The sequence below is a fragment of the Pristiophorus japonicus genome, chromosome 3 (genome assembly GCF_044704955.1).
Source record: "Pristiophorus japonicus isolate sPriJap1 chromosome 3, sPriJap1.hap1, whole genome shotgun sequence".
Lineage (NCBI taxonomy): Eukaryota > Metazoa > Chordata > Chondrichthyes > Pristiophoridae > Pristiophorus > Pristiophorus japonicus.
Window position 1 is genome coordinate 6469605 of NC_091979.1, and position 15476 is coordinate 6485080.

General features: G+C 52.3%; 1 protein-coding gene across 1 annotated transcript in view; it reads right to left on the reverse strand.

Moving 5' to 3' along the window:
* LOC139260442 (1-phosphatidylinositol 4,5-bisphosphate phosphodiesterase delta-4-like) overlaps positions 1–15476 on the reverse strand; it is a 93385-nt gene that overhangs the window by 11061 nt on the left and 66848 nt on the right. Inside the window, exons 9-12 of the mRNA XM_070877005.1 lie at positions 14639–14795; positions 11132–11248; positions 9295–9473; positions 3061–3196 (exon numbers count right to left, since the gene is read on the reverse strand). Coding sequence (XP_070733106.1) covers positions 3061–3196; positions 9295–9473; positions 11132–11248; positions 14639–14795 — 589 coding nt within the window. The remainder of the gene's footprint in view (positions 1–3060; positions 3197–9294; positions 9474–11131; positions 11249–14638; positions 14796–15476) is intronic.

Sequence of the window (15476 nt, forward strand, 5' to 3'; positions counted from 1 at the left end):
TTTCAAAAGGCTTTTGACAAGGTCCCACTCAAGAGATTGGTGTACAAGATCAAGGCACATGGTATTGGGGGTAATGTATTGACGTGGATAGAGAACTGGTTGGCAGACAGGAAGCAGAGAGTCGGAATAAACGGGTCCTTTTCAGAATGGCAGGGAGTGACTAGTGGGGTGCCGCAGGGCTCAGTGCTGGGACCCCAGCTATTTACAATATACATCAATGATTGAGACGAAGGAATTGAGTGTAATATCTCCAAGTTTGCAGATGACACTAAGCTGGGTGGCGGTGTGAGCTGTGAGGAGGACGCTAAGAGGCTGCAGGGTGACTTGGACAGGTTAGGTGAGTGGGCAAATGCATGGCAGATGCAGTGTAATGTGGATAAATGTGAGGTTATCCACTTTGGGGGCAAAAACATAAAGGCAGAATATTATCTGAATGGCGGCAGATTAGGAAAAGGGGAGGTGCAACGAGACCTGGGTGTCATGGTACATCAGTCATTGAAAGTTGGCATGCAGGTACAGCAGGTGGTGAAGAAGGCAAATGGCATGTTGGCCTTCATAGTTAGGGGTTTTGAGTATGGGATCAGGGAGGTCTTACTGCAGTTGTACAGGGCCTTGGTGAGGCCTCACCTGGAATATTGTGTTCAGTTTTGGTCTCCTAATCTGAGGAAGGACGTTCTTGCTATTGAGGGAGTGCAGCGAAGGTTCACCAGACTGATTCCCGGGATGGCAGGACTGACATATGAGGAAAGACTGGATCAACTGGGCCTTTATTTACTGGAGTTTCGAAGAATGAGAGGGGATCTCATAGAAACATATAAAATTGTGACGGGACTGGACAGGTTAGATGCAGGAAGAATGTTCCCGATGTTGGGGAAGTCCAGAACCAGGGAACACAGTCTAAGGATAAGGGGTAGGCCATTCAGGACTGAGATGAGGAGAAACTTCTTCACTCAGAGAGCTGTGAACCTGTGGAATTCAGTACCGCAGAGAGTTGTTGATGCCGGTTCGTTAGATATATTCAAAAGGAAGTTAGATGTGGCCCTCATGGCTAAAGGGATCAACTGATATGGAGAGAAAGCAGGTGCTGAGGTGAATGATCAGCCATGATCTTATTGAATGGTGGTGCAGGCTCAAAGGGCCAAATGGCCTACTCCTGCACCTATTTTCTATGTTTCTATGTCTGTCACACACATACTGCCTCGAGCTTCAGCGATTGTAATTTTATATTGCCGCCAATAGGTGGCGACATTTCACCGTTTAGATGGTGCGACATTGCCGCCTACTGGTGGCAACATGTAATTACAATAGGGCCAGGCCTGGGATTGGGCTGGGCAGTGAGTGACATGCTTGGCTTTATTCCAGCCCAGATTGAGGGGATGAAAGTATCGTCTCTCCGCTGTCTTACTCTGTATCTAACCTGGGAGTGTTTGATGGGACAGTGTAGAGGGAGCTTTACTCTGTATCTAACCCCCTGTACCTGCCCTGGGAGTGTTTGATGGGACAGTGTAGAGGGAGCTTTACTCTGTATCTAACCCCCTGTACCTGCCCTGGGAGTGTTTGATGGGACAGTGTAGAGGGAGCTTTACTCTGTATCTAACCCCCTGTACCTGCCCTGGGAGTGTTTGATGGGACAGTGTAGAGGGAGCTTTACTCTGTATCTAACCCCCTGTACCTGCCCTGGGAGTGTTTGATGGGACAGTGTAGAGGGAGCTTTACTCTGTATCCAACCCCGTGCTGTACCTGCCCTGGGAGTGTTTGATGGGACAGTGTAGAGGGGGATTTACTCTGTATCTAACCCCCTGTACCTGGCCTGGGAGTGTTTGATGGGACAGTGTAGAGGGAGCTTTACTCTGTATCCAACCCCGTGCTGTACCTGCCCTGGGAACGTTTGATGGGACAGTGTAGAGGGAGCTTTACTCTGTATCTAACCCCGTGCTGTACCTACCCTGTGAGTGTTTGATGGGACAGTGTAGAGGGAGCTTTATTCTGTATCCAACCCCGTGCTGTACCTGCCCTGGGAGTGTTTGATGGGACAGTGTAGAGGGAGCTTTACTCTGTATCTAACCCCGTGCTGTACCTGCCCTGGGAACGTTTGATGGGACAGTGTAGAGGGAGCTTTACTCTGTATCTAACTCCGTGCTGTACCTGCCCTGGGAGTGTTTGATGGGACAGTGTAGAGGGAGCTTTACTCTGTATCTAACTCCGTGCTGTACCTGCCCTGGGAGTGTTTGATGGGACAGTGTAGAGGGAGCTTTACTCTGTATCTAACCCCGTGCTGTACCTGCCCTGGGAACGTTTGATGGGACAGTGTAGAGGGAGCTTTACTCTGTATCTAACCCCCTGTACCTGCCCTGGGAGTGTTTGATGGGACAGTGTAGAGGGAGCTTTACTCTGTATCTAACCCCCTGTACCTGCCCTGGGAGTGTTTGATGGGACAGTGTAGAGGGAGCTTTACTCTGTATCTAACCCCATGCTGTACCTGCCCTGGGAGTGTTTGATGGGACAGTGTAGGGGGAGCGTTACCCTTTGAAAGATGATCCGATTATTCCCACTCCTCCCGCTCTTTCCCCACGGCACGGCAAATTTTCCCTCTTCAATATTTATCCAATTCCCGGTTTGAAAGTTACTATTGAATCTGCTCCCACCGCCCTTTCAGGCAGCGCGTTCCCGATCACAACAACTCGAGCTGCATAAAATAAATTCTCCTCATCTCACCCTCTGGTCTTCTGCCGATTATCGTCAATCTGTGTCCCTCTGGTTACCGACCCTCCTGCCCCCGGGAACAGTTCGCCTTACTCACTCTATCAGAACCCCTCATGATTTTAAACACCTCGATCAAATCTCCCTGTAGCCTTGTCTGCTCTTGATGTGGAGAGGTTTAGGGAGGGAGTTCCAGAGCTTGGGGCCCAGGCAGCTGCAGGCACGGCCACCGATGGTGGAGCGACGCAAACGTCGACAGTTTAAGGTTTAAGGTCGAGACACCGACAGCACTGTCAACAGTCGGTGTCACTCGCTGAGAGAGGCGCCTGTGGGGACCAGCGGGCCGAGAGCGGGACGTACCATTATTGTCGATGTACTTGGTCTCCTGTCTGCCATTGTCCATGGGCACTCCGTGTATCTCCACCCTCACCAGCGGGTCCACAATCGATCCATGCTTACTGTTCGTCACCTTGGGCAACTGCTGCCCACTGATCACCTGGGGGGAGAGAGAGGGAGGGAGAGAGAGAGGGAGGGAGTGAGAGAGAGAGGGATGGAGGGAGAGGGAGAGAGAGAGGGAGGGAGGGAGAGAGAGAGAGGGAGGGATGGAGGGAGAGGGAGAGAGAGAGGGAGGGAGGGAGAGAGAGAGAGGGAGGGATGGAGGGAGAGGGAGAGAGAGAGGGAGGGAGGGAGAGAGAGAGAGAGGGAGGGATGGAGGGAGAGGAAGAGAGAGAGGGAGGGAGGGAGAGAGAGAGGGGGGGTAATGAGGGAGGGAGTGAGAGAGAGAGGGGTAGTGAGGGAGAGGGGGAGAGAGAGAGGAAGAGAGGGAGAGAGAGAGAGAGAGAGGGAGTGAGAGAGGGAGGGAGTGAGAGGGGGGGTAATGAGGGAGGGGGGAGAGAGAGAGGGAGAGAGTGAGAGAGAGAGGAAGGGAGTGAGAGAGAGAGGGAGTGAGAGAGAGAGGGAGAGAGAGGGGGGGAGAGAGAGGGGGGAGTGAGAGAGGGAGAGAGAGAGGGAGGGAGAGAGGGAGGGAGTGAGAGGGAGAGAGAGGGAGAGAGGGAGGGAGAGAGGGAGAGAGAGAGAGAGAGAGGGAGAGAGGGAGAGAGAGAGGGAGAGAGAGGGAGGGAGAGAGATGGAGGGAGGGAGTGAGCGAGGGAGAGAGAGGGAGTGACAGAGAGGGAGGGAGAGAGGGAGAGAGAGAGAGAGAGGGAGGGAAGGGAGAGTGTGTGAAAGAGGGAGAGTGTGAGAGGGAGAGAGGAAGAGAGAGAGAGGAAATCAGAGAGGGAGAGAGAGAGTGTGAGTGAGAGAGGGAGGGAGAGAGAGAGCGTGAGTGAGAGGGAGAGAGTGAGAGAGGGAGGGAGAGAGTGTGAGAGAGAGGGAGGGAGGGAGTGAGAGAGGGACAGAGGGAGGGAGAGAGGGAGGGGGGGAGAGAGGGAGAGAGTGAGAGAGGGAGGGAGTGTGTGAAATAGGGTGGGAGAGAGTGAGAGGAAGGGAGGGAGACAGTGAGAGAGGGAGAGAGGGAGTGAGAGAGAGAGGGAGGAGGGAGAGAGGGAGAGAGAAAGAGAGAGAGAGGGAGAGTGAGAGAGAGGGAGGGAGAGAGTGTGAGAGAAAGGGAGGAAGTGAGAGAGGGAGAGAGGGAGGGAGAGAGTGTGTGAGGGAGGGACAGAGTGAGAGACGGAGGGAGAGAATGAGAGAGTGAGGGAGTGTGAGAGAGGGAGGGAGAGAGTGAGAGAGAGAGGGAGAGAGTGTGTGAGAGAGTGAGGGAGAGAGAGAGCGTGAGTGAGAGAGGGGGAGAGTGAGAGAGGGAGGGAGAGAGTGTGAGAGAGAGGGAGGGAGGGAGTGAGAGAGGGAGAGAGGGAGAGGGAGGGAGGGAGGGAGAGAGTGAGACAGTCAGTCAGATTCAGGTGAATTTATAATGGGGAACAAAGAAATGGCATACCAGTTAAAATACCTTGGTTCTGTCTTCACGAAGGAAGACACAAATAACCTTCCGGAAATACTAGGGGACCGAGTATCTAGTGAAAAGGAGGAACTGAAGGAAATCCTTATTGGCGGGATATTGTGTTAGGGAAATTGATGGGATTGAAGGCCGATAAACCCCCGGGGCCTGATTGTCTGCATCCCAGAGTGCTTAAGGAAGTGGCCCTAGAAATAGTGGATGCATTGGTGATCATTTTCCAACAGTCCATCAACTCTGAATCAGTTCCTATGGACTGGAGGGTAACTAATGTAACTCCACTTTTTAAGAAGGGAGGAAGAGAGAAAACGGATAATTATAGACCGGTTAGCCTGACATCAGTAGTGGGGAAAATGTTGGAATCAATTTTTATTTTAATTATTAAAGATATAATAGCAGCGCATTTGGAAAGCAGTGACAGGATCGGTCCAAGTCAGCATGGATTTATGAAAGGGAAATCATGCTTGACAAATCTTCTGGAATTTTTTGAGGCTGTAACTGGTAGAGTAGACAAGGGAGAACTGGTAGCTGTGGTGTATTTAGACTTTCAAAAGGCTTTTGACAAGGTCCCACACAAGAGATTGGTGTGCAAAATTGAATCACATGGTATTGGGGGTAATGTACTGACGTGGATAGAGAACTGGTTGGCAGACAGGAAGCAGAGAGTCGGGATAAACGGGTCCTTTTCAGAATGGCAGGCAGTGACTAGTGGGGTGCCGCAGGGCTCAGTGCTGGGACCCCAGCTATTTACAATATACATCAATGATTTAGATGAAGGAATTGAGTGTAATATCTCCAAGTTTGCAGATGACACTAAGCTGGGTGGCGGTGTGAGCTGTGAGGAGGACGTTAAAAGGCTGCAAGGTGACTTGGACAGGTTAGGTGAGTGGGCAAATGCATGGCAGATGCAGTATAATGTGGATAAATGTGAGGTTATCCACATTGGTGGCAAAAACACGAAGGCAGAATATTATCTGAATGGTGGCGGATTAGGAAAAGGGGAGGTGCAACGAGACCTGGGTGTCATGGTACATCAGTCATTGAAAGTTGGCATGCAGGTACAGCAGGCGGTGCAGAAGGCAAATGGTATGTTGGCCTTCATAGCGAGAGGATTTGAGTATAGGAGCAGGGAGGTCTTACTGCAGTTGTACAGGGCCTTGGTGAGGCCTCACCTGGAATAGTGTGTTCAGTTTTGGTCTCCTAATCTGAGGAAGGACATTCTTGCTATTGAGGGAGTGCAGTGAAGATTCACCAGACTGATTCCCGGGATGGCAGGACTGACATATGAGGAGAAACTGGGTCGACTAGGCCTGTATTCACTGGAGTTTAGAAGAATGAGAGGGGTACCGCCTGCTGTACCTGCATGCCAACCTTCAATGACTGATGTACCATGACACCCAGGTCTCGTTGCACCTCCCCTTTTCCTAATCTGCTGCCATTCAGATAATATTCTGCCTTCGTGTTTTTCCCCCAAAGTGGATAACCTCACATTTATCCACATTATACTGCATCTGCCATGCATTTGCCCACTCACCTAACCTGTCCAAGTCACCTTGCAGCCTCTTAGCATCCTCCTCACAGCTCACACTGCCACCCAGTTTAGTGTCATCCACAAACTTGGAGATATGGAGTCATTTTGCAAACTAAGAACAAGAAGACTACGGGTGCGGATGGAATCCCTGCTGAGGCGCTAAAATATGGCGGAGAGGCGCTGTTGGCGTGAATACATGACCTCATCTCCCTCATCTGGAGGGAGCAGAGCATGCCGGGAGATCTCAGAGATGCAGTGATCGTGACCATCTTTAAAAAGGAGACAAGTCCGACTACGGCAACTACAGGGGAATCTCCCTGTTATCAGCCACTGGGAAAGTTGTCGCTAGAATCCTCCTCAACCGCCTTCTCCCTGTGGCCGAGGAGCTCCTCCCGGAGTCGCAGTGCGGATTTTGTCCCCTACGGGGCACAACGGACATGAGCTTTGCAGCGCGACAGCGGCAGGAAAAATGCAGGGAGCAGCGCCAGCCCTTACAAAGGCCTTTTGACACTGTTGACCGTGAGGGTCTATGGAGCGTCCTCCTCCGTTTCGGATGCCCCCAAAGTTTGTCAACATCCTCCGCCTGCTCCACGACAACATACAGGCCGTGATCCTTCCCAACGGATCCATTACAGACCCAATCCACGTCCGGACCGGGGTCAAACAGGGCTGTGTCATCGCCCCAACCCTCTTCTCAATCTTCCTCGCCGCCATGCTCCACCTCACAGTCAACAAGCTCCCCGCTGGAGTGGAACTAAACTACAGAACCAGTGGGAACCTGTTTAACCGTCGCCGCCTCCAGGCCAGGTCCAAGATCGCCCCAATCTCTGTCGTTGAGCTACAGTACGCGGATGACGCCTGCGTCTGCGCACAGTCTGAGGCTGAAATCCAGGATATAGTCTGTGTATTCACTGAGGCGTACGAAAGCATGGGCCTTGCACTTAACATCCGTAAGACAAAGTTCCTCCACCAGCCTGTCCCCACCACACAGCACTGCCCCCCAGTCATCAAGATCCACGGCACGGCCCTCAACAATGTGGACCATTTCCCAGACCTCGAGAGCCTCTTGTCAACAAAGGCAGACATTGATGCAGAGATTCAACACCACCTCCAGTGCGCCAGTGCAGCCTTCGGCCGTCTGAGGATAAGAGTGTTTGAAGACCAGGCCCTCAAATCTACCACCAAGCTCATGGTCTACAGGGCTGTAGTAATACCCGCCCTCCTGGATGGATCAGAGGCATGGACCATGTACAGAAGACATCTCAAGTCGCTGGAGATATATCACCAATGATCCTGCAAATCCCTTGGGAGGACAGACGCACCAACATCAGTGTCCTCGACCAGGCCAACATCCCCAGCATCGAAGCACTGACCACACTCGATCAGCTTCGCTGGGCAGGTCACATAGTTCACATGCCAGATACGAGACTCCCCAAGCAAGCGCTCTATGCGGAGCTCCTTCACGGTAAACGAGCCAAAGGTGGACAGCGGAAATGTTACAAGGACACCCTCAAAGCCTCCCTGGTAAAGTGCGACATCCCCACCGACACCTGGGAGTCCCTGGTTGCAGACCGTCCCAGGTGGAGAAAGTGCATCCGGGAGGGCGTTGAGCACCTCGAGTCTCAACGCTGTGGGCGTGAAGAGGTCAGACGCAGGCAGTGAAAGGAGCGTGTGGTAAATCAGTGCCACCCCCACCCCCCTTCCCCCAACGAATGTCTGCCCCACCTGTGACAGGGTCTGTGGCTCTCGTATCGGACTGTTCAGCCATCAAAGAACTCACTTTGGGAGTGGAAGCAAGTCTTCCTCGATTCCGAGGGACTGCCTATGATGATGATGATGATACGGTGCCTTTATCGTAGAGGAACATCCCAAGGTGCTTCACAAGGCATTACCATCACCGAATCCCCCACCATCAACATCCTGGGGGTCACCATTGACCAGAAACTTAACCGGACCAACCACATAAATACTGTGGCTACAAGAGCGGGTCAGAGGCTGGGTATTCTGCGGCGAGTGTCTCACCTCCTGACTCCCCAAAACCTTTCCACCATCTACAAGGCACAAGTCAGGACTGTGATGGAACACTCTCCAGTTGCCTGGATGGTGCAGCTCCAACAACACTCGAGAAGCTCGACACCATCCAGGACAAAGCAGTCGCTTGACCGGCCCGCTACCCACCACCTTCAACACTCACTCCCTCCACCACCGGCGCCCCCTGGCTGCAGTGTGCACCATCTACAAGATGTACTGCAGCAACTCGCCAAGGCTTCTTCGGCAGCACCTCCCAAACCCGCGACCTCTACCACCGAGAAGGACAAGGGCAGCAGATCCATGGGAACACCACCACCTCCACGTTCCCCTCCCAGTCACACACCATCCTGACCGGGAAATATATCGGCCGTTCCTTCATCGTCGCTGGGTCACAATCCTGGAACTCCCTCCCTAACAGCACTGTGGGAGCACCTTCACCACACGGACTGCAGCGGTTCAAGAAGGCGGCTCACCACCACCTTCTCAAGGGGCAATTAGGGGATCGGCAATAAATGCCGGCCTGGCCAGCGATGCTCACGTCGCAGGAACAATCTAAATAACAGGAGTAGGTCGTACAGCCCCTCTAGCCTGCTCCGCCATTCTATAAGATCATGGCTGATCTTCGACCTCAACTCCACCCGATCCTCATATCCCTCGATTCCCCTGGACTCCAAAAATGTATTGATCTGAGCCTTGAATATACCAGGGTAGAGATTGGAGGGGATTTGAGGGGAAATGTCTTCACCCAGAGGATGGTGGGGGTCTGGAACTCACTGGGTGGTAGAGGCAGAAACCCTCACCACATTTAAACAGTACCTGGATGTGCTCCTGAAGTGCTGTAACCTACAGGGCTACAGACCCAGAGCGGGAAAGTGGGATTAGGCTGGGTAGCTCTTGGTCGGCCGGCGCGGACACGATGGGCCGAATGGCCTCCTTCTGTGCTGTAAATGTCTCTGATTCTATGAAATAAAATGGGCTGAGGAGCTCTGTTGATCTGAAGCCTTGTAGCACCCTGGTGAGGCGTGGGAACAGGCCACCCCAGGGCACCCCAGGGTGCCAGTCAGGTGCTGGGTGGGGTTACCTGGATAGTTAGGTTGAGCGGCCGATAACCATCGGTATCCTTGGGGTGCTCGGGGTCGAAGGTGGAATCCAGGACTCTCATGAAGGCGGGTTTGAGCACAAAGCCACAGCGGGCGTTGGGGTTGAAAAGTCCATCGTTCAGGTCCATCTCCTCGCCGGCCGTCTGGAAGTTCAGCGCCACTCAACGGGAGACAAAAGGAAAAGCCGTGTCGGTCAGTCCCGTCACCGTGATCACTGCCGGGCTCGGACCGTGCGGGTACCTGACCCCGTGTGATCTCTATCGGTATTGTGTGACCCCATGTGACCCTATCCGTACTGTGTGACCCCTGTGTGACCCCATGTGACCCCTATCGGTACTGTGTTACCCCGTGTGACCCCCTATCGATATTGTGTGACCCCGTGTGACCTCTATCGGTACTGTGTGACCCCTGTGTGACCCCGTGTGACCCCTATCGGTACTGTGTTACCCCGTGTGACCCCCTATCGATATTGTGTGACCCCGTGTGACCTCTATCGGTACTGTGTGACCCCGTGTGACCTCTATCGGTATTGTGTGACCCCGTGTGACCTCTATCGGTACTGTGTTACCCCATGTGACCCTATCCGTACTGTGTGACCCCTGTGTGACCCCATGTGACCCCTATCGGTACTGTGTTACCCCGTGTGACCCCCTATCGATATTGTGTGACCCCGTGTGACCTCTATCGGTACTGTGTGACCCCTGTGAGACCCTATCAGTACTGTGTGACCCCGTGTGACCCCTATCGTTACTGTGTGACCCGTGTGACCTCTATTGGTACTGTGTGACCCCGTGTGACCCCTTTCGGCACTGTGTGACCCCGTGTGACCTCTATAAGTACTGTATGACCCCGTGTGACCCCTTATTGGTATTGTGTGACCCATGTGTGACCCCGTGTGACCTCTATCGGTACTGTGTGACCCCTGTGTGACCCCATGTGACCTCTATCGGTACTGTGTGACCCCTGTGAGACCCCGTGAGACCCTATCGGTACTGTGTGACCCCTGTGTGACCCCGTGTGACCTCTATCAGTACTGTGTGACCCCGTGTGACCCTATCATTACTGTGTGACCCTTGTGACCTCGATCGGTACTGTGTGACCCCGTGTGACCCCTATCGGCACTGTGTGACCCCTGTGTGACCACGTGTAACCTCTATCAGTACTGTGTGACCCCGTGTGACCCCGATCATTACTGTGTGACCCCGTGTGACCTCTAACGGTATTGTGTGACCCCGTTTGACCCCCATCGCTACTGTGTGACCTCCGTGTGACCACAATCGTTACTGCATGACCCTGTGTGAACTTTATCGTTACAGTGTGACCCCGTGTGAGCCCCGCGTGACCTCGATCATTACTGCGTGACCCCTATGTGACCCTGATTGTTATTGTGTGACCCCTGCATGGCCCCGATCGTTACTGTATGACCCCTGTGTGATCGCTGCATGACCTCCGTGCGACCCCAGTGTTATTGGATGATCCCTGCATAACCCCTGTCTGACCCCAATCGTTACTACTTGACCCCTGTGTGACGCCAATTGTTACTGTGTCAGGGCTGTGTGACCCTGAGCATTGCTGCGTCACCCCTGCATGACCCCTGCATGACCCCTGCATGACCCCAGGGACCCTAACACTGCCCCCTCCGAAAGGACGGTGAGCTGGGGCAGGAACGCTGGGGGTTTTGCCCCTAATCCCGAGGGTTTGCGGGACGCTGCAGATACCACGCTCCCCCACACTGAGCCGAGGAGCTGGGAGCGCAGGTAGACACCTCCCCCTCGGGTCCCAGCGACTCGAGGGGGGTCCCACCGAGCGGCTAATTACCTATTTGGCACCCGGTGTTCCACATCTCCTGTGGGCTGAAGTTGGAGGAGTCGGTTCGGAATCCGCTCGGGTAGACTCGGGTCAGCTGCCAGGCGTTGTGTCGCACAAACTCGTTCGCTGGCAGCCCAACACAAGAGGGAGCATGATTAACATCCCACCCCAACAACACAGGCAGCCCAAACCCAGCCACTCGGCCCATCGAAACCCATTCACTCCCGGGTATCCATCAGTCAATACATAAACCCCCCCCCGAACCCCTCGATTAGATTCCAGCCTGCAACTCACTCCCGGGTATCTGTTAATCTATATATAAATCCCCCGAACCCCTCGATTAGATTCCAGCCTGCAACTCACTCCCGGGTATCTGTTATTCTACATATAAACCCCCCGAACCCTCGATTAGATTCCAGCCTGCAACTCACTCCCGGGTATCTGTTATTATATATATAAACCCCCCGAACCCTCGATTAGATTCCAGCCTGTAACTCACTCCCGGGTATCTGTTATTCTACATATAAACCACCCGAACCCCTCGATTAGATTCCAGCCTGTAACTCACTCCCGGGTATCTGTTATTCTATATATAAACCCCCCGAACCCCTCGATTAGATTCCAGCCTGTAACTCACTCCCGGTTATCTGTTATTCTATATATAAACCCCCCGAACCCCTCGATTAGATCCCAGCCTGTAACTCACTCCCGGGTACATGTTATTCTATCTATAAACCCCCGAACCCCTCGATTAGATTCTAGCCTGTAACTCACTCCCGGGTACCTGTTATTCTATCTATAAACCCCCCGAACCCCTCGATTAGATTCCAGCCTGTAACTCACTCCCGGTTATCTGTTATTCTATCTATAAACCCCCCGAACCCTCGATTAGATTCCAGCCTGTAACTCACTCCCGGGTATCTGTTATTCTATATATAAACCCCCGAACCTCTCGATTAGATTCCAGCCTGTAACTCACTCCCGGGTATCCGTTATTCTACATATAAACCCCCCTGAACCCTCGATTAGATTCCAGCCTGTAACTCACTCCCGGGTATCTGTTATTCTATATATAAACCCCTCGAACCCCTCGATTAGATTCCAGCCTGTAACTCACTCCCGGGTATCTGTTATTCTATATGTAAACCCCCCGAACCCTCGATTAGATTCCAGCCTGTAACTCACTCCCGGGTATCTGTTATTCGATATATAAACCCCCCGAACTCCTCGATTAGATTCCAGCCTGTAACTCACTCCCGGGTATCTGTTATTCAATATATAAACCCCCCGAACCCCTCGATTAGATTCCAGCCTGCAACTCACTCCCGGGTATCTGTTATTCTATATATAAATCCCCCGAACCCCTCGATTAGATTGCAGCCAGTAACTCACTTCCGGGTATCTGTTATTCTATATATAAACCCCCCCGAACCCGTCGATTAGATTCCAGCCTGTAACTCACTCCCGGGTATCTGTTATTCTATATATAAACCCCCGAACCCCTCGATTAGATTCCAGCCTGTAACTCACTCCCGGGTATCCGTTATTCTATATATAAACCCTCCGAACCCCTCGATTAGATTCCAGCCTGTAACTCACTCCCGGCTATCCGTTATTCTATATATAAACCCCCTGAACCCTCGATTAGATTCCAGCCTGCAACTCGCTCCCGGGTATCTGTTCTTCTATATATAAACCCCCCGAACCCTCGATTAGATTCCAGCATGTAACTCACTCCCAGGTATCTGTTATTCTATATATAAACCCCCCGTACCCTTCGATTAGATTCCAGCCTGTAACTCACTCCCGGGTATCTGTTATTCTATATATAAACCCCCCCGAACCCCTCGATTAGATTCCAGCCTGTAACTCACTCCCGGGTATCTGTTATTCTGTATATAAATCCCCCGAACCCCTTGATTAGATTCCAGCCAGTAACTCACTCCCGGGTATCTGTTATTCTATATATAAACCCCCCGAACCCCTCGATTAGATTCCAGCCTGTAACTCACTCCCGGGTATCTGTTATTCTATATATAAACCCCCCGAACCGCTCGATTAGATTCCAGCCTGTAACTCAATCCCGGGTATCTGTTATTCTATATATAAACCCCCGAACCCCTCGATTAGATTCCAGCCTGTAACTCACTCCCGGGTCTCTGTTATTTATATATAAACCCCCCGAACCCCTCGATTAGATTCCAGCCTGTAACTCACTCCCGGGTATCTGTTATTCTATATATAAACCCCCGCACCGCTCGATTAGATTCCAGCCTGTAACTCATTCCCGGGTATCTGTTATTCTATATATAAACCACCCTGAACCCCTCGATTAGATTCCAGCCTGTAACTCACTCCCGGGTATCTGTTATTCTATATATAAACCCCCCCGAACCCCTCGATTAGATTCCAGCCTGTAACTCACTCCCGGGTATCTGTTATTCTATATATAAACCCCCCCGAACCCCTCGATTAGATTCCAGCCTGTAACTCACTCCCGGGTATCTGTTATTCTATATATAAAACCTCCCGAACCCCTCGATTAGATTCCAGCCTGTAACTCACTCCCGGGTATCTGTTATTCTATATATAAACCACCCCGAACCCCTCGATTAGATTCCAGCCTGTAACTCACTCCCGGGTATCTGTTATTCTATATATAAACCCCCCGAACCCCTCGATTAGATTCCAGCCTGTAACTCACTCCCGGGTATCTGTTATTCTATATATAAACCCCCCCGAACCCCTCGATTAGATTTCAGCCTGTAACTCACTCCCGGGTATCTGTTATTCTCTATATAAACCCCCGAACCCCTCGATTAGATTCCAGCCTATAACTCACTCCCGGGTATCTGTTATTCTATATATAAACCCCCGAACCCCTCGATTAGATTCCAGCCTGTAACTCACTCCCGGGTATCTGTTATTCTCTATATAAACCCCCGAACCCCTCGATTAGATTCCAGCCTATAACTCACTCCCGGGTATCTGTTATTCTATATATAAACCCCCGAACCCCTCGATTAGATTCCAGCCTGTAACTCACTCCCGGGTATCTGTTATTCGATATATAAACCCCCCGAACCTGTCGATTAGATTCCAGCCTGTAACTCACTCCCGGGTACCTGTTATTCTATATATAAACCCCCGAACCCCTCGATTAGATTCCAGCCTGTAACTCACTCCCGGGTATCTGTTATTCTATATATAAACCCCCGAACCCCTCGATTAGACTCCAGCCTGTAACTCACTCCCGGGTATCTGTTATTCTATATATAAACCCCCCCCGAACCCCTCGATTGGACTCCAGCCTGTAACTCACTCCCGGATATCTGTTATTCTCTATATATAAACCCCACCGAACCCCTCGATTAGACTCCAGCCTGTAACTCACTCCCGGATATCTGTTATTCTCTATATATAAACCCCACCGAACCCCTCGATTAGACTCCAGCCTGTAACTCACTCCCGGGTATCTGTTATTCTATATATAAACCCGCTGCCCCCACGACTCACCGGACTCTCGGATCAGTTTGCGACCCTTGGACTCAGTGAAGGAGGAGATCTCGTAGGACCTGTAGTGTGTGCGGGAGTGTTTGAAGCTGTGGAAGTGTACGCTCCGGCAGTAGATGACGCAGTCAGACAGCTCCTTGGCCAAGTGCTGCTTGGAGCCCTGACAATCAATCAAACCCGGGAGAGACAGAGGTCAATACAGGTGTTCACAGACACAGTGCTGCAGGTGGTGCACGAGAAGCTCGACACCATCCAGGACAAAGCAGCCGCTTGACCGGCCCGCTACCCACCACCTCCAACACTCACTCCCTCCACCACCTCCAACACTCACTCCCTCCACCACCTCCAACACTCACTCCCTCCACCACCTCCAACACTCACTCCCTCCACCACCTTCAACACTCACTCCCTCCACCACCTCCAACACTCACTCCCTCCACCACCTTCAACACTCACTCCCTCCACCACCTCCAACACTCACTCCCTCCACCACCTCCAACACTCACTCCCTCCACCACCTCCAACACTCACTCCCTCCACCACCTCCAACACTCACTCCCTCCACCACCTCCAACACTCACTCCCTCCACCACCTCCAACACTCACTCCCTCCACCACCTTCAACACTCCCTCCCTCCACCACCGGCGCCCCCTGGCTGCAGTGTGCACCATCTACAAGATGCTCTGCAGCAACTCGCCAAGGCTTCTTCGGCAGCACCTCCCAAACCCGCCACCTCTACCACCGAGAAGGACAAGGGCAGCAGGTCCATGGGAACACCACCACCTCCACGTTCCCCTCCCAGTCACACACCATCCCGACTGGGAAATATATCGGCCGTTC